At 33.3% G+C, this 9,408-nt stretch overlaps 1 protein-coding gene and 1 long non-coding RNA gene across 3 annotated transcripts; one reads left to right on the forward strand and one right to left on the reverse strand.

Moving 5' to 3' along the window:
- The first annotated feature begins 1,477 nt into the window (after positions 1–1,477).
- On the forward strand, positions 1,478–3,006 carry LOC109164116. The gene is made up of 3 exons (XR_002051389.1): positions 1,478–1,565; positions 2,667–2,672; positions 2,996–3,006. It is a non-coding gene; the product is annotated as an uncharacterized LOC109164116 (long non-coding RNA).
- LOC109164113 (TMV resistance protein N-like) lies at positions 1,768–8,213 on the reverse strand. 2 transcript variants are annotated; one of them, XM_019312876.1, is made up of 6 exons: positions 7,547–8,213; positions 5,234–6,359; positions 4,522–4,815; positions 3,781–4,405; positions 3,401–3,654; positions 1,768–2,348 (listed from the first exon to the last, which is right to left on the reverse strand). In XM_019312876.1, exons 1-6 carry the CDS (start codon positions 8,035–8,037, stop codon positions 1,863–1,865), a joined length of 3,276 nt encoding a protein of 1,091 aa, XP_019168421.1. In that variant the 5' UTR covers positions 8,038–8,213; the 3' UTR covers positions 1,768–1,862. The 2 variants fall into 2 exon arrangements, with proteins under 2 accessions (XP_019168421.1, XP_019168420.1); XM_019312875.1 differs by having other exon boundaries at positions 3,401–4,405.
- Between the last annotated feature and the right edge of the window lie 1,195 nt (positions 8,214–9,408).

Raw genomic sequence — 9,408 nt, forward strand, 5'->3', positions numbered from 1 at the left:
CTTTGTACTTGACAAAGAATCCAGCATTTCATTTCAAGACGAAACACATACGGGTCCAATTTCACTTTGTTCGTGAAAAGGTGGAAGAAGGGAATGTGGATATACAGAAAATCCATACTAAAGATAACCTGGCAGATATGTTAACAAAGCCGATTACCAACGATAAATTCGTATGGTGTAGATCCTCAATTGGCCTAACAAGTATGCAAGCAGCACGGAATTGGTAGAAAGGATGAAGGTCCACATTGTGACTTTAAGTGGGAGATTTGTAAATACTAAAGTCAAATGTGGAAATGGGTAGAACCTTTTTTCTGATGAGGTTAGGAGCAGGAGCAAACACTTGGTCTGAAGAGCAAGGTCCTCATCTCTTAAGAGCACGATGCTCATTTCTGAAGAGCAAGGTGCTCATATCTTAAGAGCACAGTGCTCATCTCTGAATAGCAAGATGCTCATTTCTGAAGAGCAAGATGCTCATTTCGGAAGAGCAGGAGAAAGAGCAAGATGCTCATTTCAGGAGAAAGAGCAAGATGAAGTTCCAGGAGAGGATTTGCTATAAATAGGCAACTCCTCTTCATCCAATCCCATCCCATTCGATCAGGAATTCTCCCATTAGCATAGCAAAAATATAGAGAGTAGAATAGAGAGTTATATTTGTAATTCCTATTGTAATATCCTTTTGCAAATACAGAAAATCCTTTTTCAAATTGCCTTTATTTTATGTATGATTTATTTTAAATCTTACACTAAAAATATTCTCATTATTTCCGGTCCGAATTGCCGTTATATTTTGGTGTTGTGAACCGCATCGATACTAACATAATTCAATACTCATATTTATAATTTATGTATAAATGTGAAGTATATTGTTTATATGCAACTTTAAAGAGTAAATACCAGCGGAGGTCCTCTGACTTTGGTGGCACTGCCACTTTTAGTCCTCAACTTTTAAATCAACCACTTTTAGTCCTCTCACTTTTTGTTTCTAGCCATCTATGGTCCTTTCGTTAAACTTGACCCTCTAATGCCGTTTTCTAAAAGATAATTAAGTCCTTTCATAATTAATTTATTAATTATTGTGTTTAATTTCCTCATCAGAATAGTCAAACAATGGTTTCCCAGCTATGAACGTGTACAAAACCAGCTCGTGAATCAAAATGGCGTACAAAAGCTGGTACGAAGGTTGTGCCAAAACGACGTTGGGATATCTCGGTATGACTCGGCAAACATAATAATTAATAAATTAATATGAAAGGACTGAATTATCCTTGAGAAAACGGCATTAGATGGTCAAGTTTAACGGAAGGACCATAGATGGCTAGAAACAAAAGGTAAGAGGACTAAGAGTGGTTGATTTAAAAGTTGAGGACTAAAAGTGGCAGTGCCACCAAAGTCAGAGGACCTCCGTTGGTATTTACTCAACTTTAAATGTCTGCTCGTTTGTGAGATATTCAATTATTTGCAACCTCGATCATATAGATGCCCAATGCAATAATGTAAGTTTGAATGAAGACAGATAATTACTCAAAAGTTATATTAAGTTTTAGTTATGAATAAATAAAAATAAAGTTAATTAGGACAAATAGTCAAATGTTTTACCCAACTGCGCATAGCTCAATCACAAAAATAATGAATTACTCAAAGAAAACAATGAGAAAGCAATATCATACCCATTTGCCATTTCATGCAAATCCCATAAGAAAAAAAAAATTATTCGGATGCACAGGTAATTTACTAGTAAGAAGTACAATACTAGTATACTACTATCCATAAATGCTAAAGATAATGCTCGAAATTATTAACAAAAAAGAAGTACAAAATGTGGAATGTTATTACAAAAGAAATTTGAAAAAAAAAATAAAAAATTATTGGGATCTTGACTTGATAAGAGGTACAAATTGTCGGACGCCGTATTTATCTATGTATAAAGCTTCGGCTCCTATTTTCTTCATCATACACGCTTCAATTGATGTTGGCGAACCAGCAATCCTAATTTTTGTTATAGGAGTAACTTTGACGACTTCTCCAGCTTTTATATCTTCAAGATGATACCGTGGAATGAAATGTAGAATTGAAATTTCTTCCATTTCTAATTGGACACTAAAAGATAACAGTCTGTTCATTTTGAAAGCACTAGTTTCAATACTGACGAAATAATCACAAGAAAGTCCCGGGAATGCTATGATAACCACCCAAAAAAGGAGTCCAACAAATTCCAGTGTATTAGACTCAGTAGGAAATTGGAAAGATAATGATGCTCCTTCCTCTTTACATCTAATCCAACTCGGAATTTCGTTACATGTAAGACTACATTCAAAACCTACGTAACCCAGACGTGAACCTAACAAAACCTGTTCAAGGAAATTAGAGTATATTAGTGTGTGTATGTACAACCGCAAATTTTACCATGGACCAAGGTCCACCATTATTTGTTGTTGATTCTAGTCCAAAAAGGCATTTTGATTATGTGTTTGCAGCACATAATTAATAACTACATGTACACAATATGTTAATTGCATTTAGATAATATGTTAATTGTAATATACACATAATTTATTAACAGATGATACATATATACTATAAACATATTGACACTATTTAGTAAATGGTTGTTAGCTGATTGTATTAATTAGAGTGTATAATTAGTTGATAACATTAACTGATTGTAGAAAAGTGTTTGGTAAATTAGCTGTTAGCTAATAGCTGTTTGGTATAATTTCTTTTCTCAAAAAGCTAATTGAAAAAGTTGCTTGAGTACCTTTTTGAATTATAAAATTTTGGAGTTGCAAAAAGCTAATTAACCAAACATTTATATTGATTTTTTTTAACTAAATCAAGCAATTATAGTGATCAAATAAGCTAAAATTGACTGATAGGCCAACAATTTACCAAACAGGGCCATAATTTATTAATTGAAGGTAAATATATAATATGACATTAGCGGGAGGCACAAACCTTATTCCGTGGTGTAACAATTATATGTACAAACATACATTAGGTATTTAAAGATCACCAAAGTCCCCCACTAAAATGTTGTCATTAATTAGAACGTAACACATGTCCTATTTGGTAAAATAATTAGTCTATTAGTCAATTTTGGCTTATTAATCACTATTAGTTGTTTGACTTGATTAAACAATCAATATGAGTGTTTGATTAGTTAGCTTTTTGTAACAACTTATTGCTCCAAATTATTAAAATTCAAAAAGCTGCTTAAAGTAATTTTTTCGATCAGTTTTTTGATAAAGTCATTTTGTATGTAATCAGCTAACTGCTAATTTACCAAACACTTTTCTACCATTAGCTAATGCTATCAAGTAGTCAAATTCACTAACCAATCAGCTAACAGCCATTTACCAAACACCAATAGTACACGAAGCAAAAAACATATATGCATGCATACCTCCTTAATGCTTTCTGAGAAATCAATATGTGGAACGCCTCCTAACATCATGCTGCTCATTATATGAAGATTATTCTCCCAACCTTGAATTTCCTTCAACTTTCTGCAACCACTGAGATTCAATACGCTCAACACCGTATTGTGGGATAAGTTTGGTATTTTTTCCATGGACTCACAGTTTTTAGCTGTAAGAGATCTAAGTGGCTGAGGAAGCTCTGGGATCAGTTTGAGGTTTTTGGAGCCTTCTAACCAAACCCTCACAAGATGGGGAGGAAATTGTGGAAGCATTTCAAGATTTTTGCAACCATTTAAGCTAATATCCTGTAGATTGGGAGGGAGCTGTGGGAGTATTTGAAGAGATTCACAACCATGTAATGAAATTATCTCAAGACTGGGAGGAAATTGTGGGAGCATTTTAAGATTGTAGCAACCTTTTAAGGAAATTTCCCTAAGATTGGAAGGAAGTTGGGGAAGTATTTGAACATTATTGCAATCATTTAAACTAAATTCCCTAAGATTGAGTGGAAGCTCTTGGATCATTTTTAAGCTGTGGCAATGATCCAAATGGACATTTGAAACAGTGTGATGGAGTTTTGGAAGTACTTCTATGTTCTTGCAGAAATTCAAATAGATGGTTTCAAGCTTGGACAAACGAGACAGGTTGGAGAGCACACCATAAGTATTGGTTCTCACTAGACACAGTGTTTGTATTGAGGTTAAATTTGAAAAAATTTCTGGCAATGCTTTTAGCTTTGAGGCAAATGACACATCAAGATATTGTAGTGAATTCAAATGGCGAAGGTTATTTGGAAGTTTCTCTAGCTTTTCACACCCACCAAAACTTAAATAAACCAGTTTCTTCAACTCTCCGATAAAAGAGTGCACCTTTACCAAATTATGGCAGAGCCGAAATGATAGCTTACGAAGATTTTGAGCACCACTAAAGTTCGGAGTCCGAATGAGATAGGAGCCATCAAGGTCCAAAACCTCGAGACACGGGAAAAACTATATAAATGAATTCAAAAATAAAAGTCAATAATAAGATTCAATTGATAGATATTGTAGTAAATAATTTGTTATAGAAAAGCATAATAAAAAAGAATAAAATATTACAAAATTACCTTTAAGGGGGTTTGAAATTCTTTGATGTTGCTATTTTGTAGTTCCAAATTTACAAGCTTCTCAAAAGAACAGCCAGATGAAATATTAATATATTTCAAAGGGCAAGAATCCCATTTCAAACATCTAAGCTCCTTGGATAGATGATCGAACTTTCCGTTAAGATGGATATACTCTCCACTGATTTCAAGAAATCTTAAATTCTCCATGTCCTTAAAGGCTTCTGTACTATACTTGCACACCACATTTTTTAGGGGAGAGTCATTGAATATAATCACCTCAATCTTTTTGGTACCCTACAAATTAAATAAAATGATAAACTAATTGATGAAGAAAGTATATATGCAATATAAGAACATAGAAACTAATTAAAAGCAAATTTGAATTGTGTCATGTAACCCCATTACAATTTACCCAAAATTAATTTGTGGTAAAATGTAAATAATTAGTTATTTTCGCTAAATTTAATAGCAAATTACTACTATATAATCTCCACATACGCATCTATAAATACTGTGAATCTATTGTAGAGAGACTTTATCAATGATATAAAATTTTGAAAATTTTGTGACTTATGTGTTATTTATGGGCAAAGTGAACCACACGAAACTGAGAGGCAAAAAATCTAATTATTGTGATATGGAAGAGCTTAAATACTAAGGTTTATGTAATAAGATTTCACGCATAACAAAAATGAGAGCAAAAAAAAAATACCTTTTGTTTTATAAGCACCTCATGAATGTCCTTAGGGCACCAGAGTCGGCTACGTTCACCTGGATTATTAGGTGACTCCAAACGAATAATTTCTCTTCCCATCTTTCGAATTAAGTCATGCATACTAATCCAAGAATCAGTCCTACCTTTAATTATCAGACATTTGTCGATCAAGTCTCGAATTTCAATGCTTGAGAAATTACACATGCTTCTAATATTCTCCTTGTAAACTCTATTAGAGAAACAAACAAGATCAAGAAAAGCAGATTTGATACAATCATCTGGAAGCCCATCATAACTGATTTTAAGTTTAGCTTGAACATTGTTATTAGGAATTTTCTTCAATTTCGCAAAGGCACTAATCCATTCTTCCCTTGATTTATCATATAGATATGACCCTAAAACTTCAAGAGCTAATGGAAGTCCCCAACAATATACCACTATGCCATCTAAAACCTCACCATAATCTTCTTTCGGTAATGTTTGCTGTCTAAATGCATGTAGGCTAAAAAGCTGCAAAGACTCCATAGGATCCAATACCTCAGCTTCATAACATTCATCCACTTCCAACTCTTTAAAAACATGTGCATCTCTTGTGGTTAAAATAAGTCTACTTCCTCCACCAAACCAATCTCTTCCTCCAAATAATTTATTGAATTGATTCCTATGCTCCAAATTATCAAGGACTATGAGACATTTTTTTGTTTGAAGTCGCCTTTTCATCAACATGATTTCTTCATCTATACTGCCAATGTCGATCTTCTCATTCAAAAGCTTTTGAAAAAGCTGTTTATGTAATTTTTTGATCGTCTTATCTACTTTATCAATATTTATCCCATTATCTAGTTGCCCTGAAATTGTTGAATCTATCTCAAGAAAACAGCTGCTTTCAAAGTGTACAAAAAGTTTGTTATAGACCGCTTTAGCAAGAGTTGTTTTCCCAATACCACCCATACCAAAGATCCCGACCATATGAACACCATCATTTGATTTGCCATGCAATAGCTGGACCACATGTTCAATGCGAGAATCAAGTCCAACTTCGTGTTTGCCAACAAATATTGGTACGCGACTTATTATCCATTGGATCTCCTTGATTATTGAATTGATGAACTTGGATTCATATCTTCAATATTCATATAGAAAATGAAAGCATTATGATATGATGAAACTTGCAAATGAATATATAATCAGCCTATAAATAATGAACCTCTGTAATTCAATACTCATATTTATAATTAATGTATAAATGTGAAGTATATTGTTTGAGAAAATTACCGATTTGGTCCCTCGATTATGAGGATTTTACCAATTTGGTCCTCGACTACCAAAGTTACTAAATTTGGTCCTCGACTATGACATTTTTACTTGATTTGGTCCTCGATTATGACATTTTTTACCTGATTTGGTCCTAAAGTCAAACCAGTGTGATTAAGGCAATAAATTTGAGTATATTTTTATAATTGCACATTATGTCATTTTTCGTCTGTCCAAGTTTATCCCACGCTTTGCATTCCTTTGCCTTCAGACAAACAAAAAACTTTTTAGTGTAAACAAAAAACCCTAATCGCACAATCCAGTCAAAAATTTGAATAATGAGTTGAGAAATCATCTGGAATGCTTCAACATCTAAATCCACTTCACTGGGGAAATAAGAACTGAGACTTTGACCAGTGTGTAGAGGATTTAGATATTGAAGCATTCCAGATGATTTCCTAACTCATTATTCAAATTTTCGACTGCATTGTGCAATTAGGTTTTTTGTTTACACTAAGAAGTTTTTTGTTTGTCTGAAGGCAAAGGAAGGCTAAGTGTGGGATAAACTTGGATAGCCGAAAAAAGACATAATGTGCAATTACAAAAATATTGTCAAATTTATTGCCTTAATCACACTGGTTTGACTTTAGGACCAAATCGGGTAAAAATGTAATAGTTGAGGACCAAATCAGGTAAAAATGTCATAGTCGATGACCAAATACAGTAATTTTGATAGTCGAGGACCAAATTGGTGAAATCCTCATAGTCGAGGGACCAAATCGGTAATTTTCTCTATATTGTTTATATGCAACTTTGAATGTATGGTCTTTTATGAGATATTCAATTATTTGCAACCTCATATAGATGCCCAATGCAATAATGTAAGTTTGAATGAAGACAGATAATTAATCAAAAGTTTTATAAAGTTTTAATTATGAATAAATAAAAATAAAGTAAATTACGACAAATAGTCAAATGTTTTACCCAATTGCGCATAGCCCAATTCACAAAAATAAAGAATTACTCAAAGAAAATAATGAGAAAGGAATATCATACCCATTTGTCATATCTTGCAAATCCCATCCTTTCATATTGGCAACTTTAGTGAGTGCATCTCTCCACTTCTGTACTTTATCACTTCCCGAAAAACGCTCTTTGTGCTTTGACAAGGCCATGCCATAGCTCCCGCTTTGCTTACGCACTTCTGAAGGATCAATGTTGTAAAAAATAGGAAAAACTCTAAGTTTTCGCTTCTCCTTAAGCTCGACAATTTCCACCAATTCGTCAAGGCACCACCTAGACGAGGCATAATCTTTCGAGAGGATTATCACAGCGATTCTTGAACTTTGGATTGCTTTCACGAGCTCAGGAGCAAGATATTCTCCCTTTGTGAGCTCCTCCTCGTCTCTAAACGTGCGAATTCCGACTTGATGCAGTGCAGAATAAAGATGATCAGTGAAAGTTTTGCGTGTGTCCTCACCTCTGAAGCTCAAGAACACATCATATTCCCAAGCGAAGGATTCATGAGCGATTGAGGGTGTTGCCATAGATAGGGAGATCAGAAAAGTGATGAGTAAAAGAAGGCTAGAAAGCTAGAAAAATTAGAGTGAAGATTATGAATAGCTGTGAAATGGAAGACTTGAATTTATAGAGATCAGATCGAGATAGATGGGTAAAGTAGGTGAGTACGAAAAGAAATGGAAATATGGCAGAGATTGAGTGCATGACTTTGTTGAAGACTTGAAGTCAGTCCAGAGAGAAATAACAAAATTAAAGGAAAGAGGAAAGAAAATGCTTATCATTTACTTGGAAATTTCCTTGATTGAAAAGTCCAATTGGCCTTGTGTAAGTCATCATTGAAATATCTGAGAAGCATCTTACATGTTGTCTTCTTCTTCAGTGCATTGAGCTCTAGATTTGCAGGCAGGGCTGGTATGAGCAACATTTTGTAGGGCTGTTTATTATTCACAAAAGCCTTGGCCCAAACATGTTGCCAACTTCATGATGACTATATCACAAAGACCAAATTTAGGCCTTGTTTGGTAAAATAGGGCAAATTATACCGTGCACCTGCATTGTGCGCCCTGGCCCAAAACGACGTCGTTTTGGACCTTTTCGCGCGTTTGCTGTTAACTCCTTAAAAAATAATTTCATGTTTCGAATGTACAAAATTGTATAATATAATACACAGAATTTTATACCTAAAAATCCCCATGTTCCAAATGTACAGAATTATATAATAGAAAACATAGAATTTTATACATGAAAATACAGAATTTTATAACTGAAAATTCTCATGTTTCGAATGTACAAAATTATATAATAGAAAACACAGAATTTTATACCTTAAAACACAGAATTTTATACCTGAAAACACATAATTTTTTTTAAAAGGATAAAAATCTCTTGTTTCGAATGTATAGAATTTTATACCTGAAAAGACAGAATTTTATAACAAAATTACAAAACGACGTCGTTTTTGGATGCGTGGGGCGCACATTGCTATGTGCGCCTTGGTGCAAGGTATAACGATTGGTAAAATAGTTAGCTTATTTGACCACTATTAATTGTTTGAATTTATTAGAAAAAAAGAAAATATAAGTGTTTGGTTAATTAACTTTTGTAACTCCAAAATGGTAAAATTCAAAAAGTTGTTCAGAGCAATTTTTTGAATTAATTTTTGATAAAAAAAAATTATACCAAACAGCTATTAGCTAACAGCTAATTTACCAAACACATTTCATTAAAGAAATATGTCTACTGAAGTTTCAATATTTTTTTTTGAATGTGAAGTTTCAATATTTAACTTATCTCAACAGAGTTAAAATCTTGAATGTATCTTAGCTTTCTTAATTGTCAATATTCGGATAGAAAATTTATAAGTGTACTTTTAAGTAAAATTCTTATTATATGTTATC

This window comes from Ipomoea nil, unplaced genomic scaffold (genome assembly GCF_001879475.1).
Source record: "Ipomoea nil cultivar Tokyo-kokei standard unplaced genomic scaffold, Asagao_1.1 scaffold3056, whole genome shotgun sequence".
NCBI lineage: Eukaryota > Viridiplantae > Streptophyta > Magnoliopsida > Solanales > Convolvulaceae > Ipomoea > Ipomoea nil.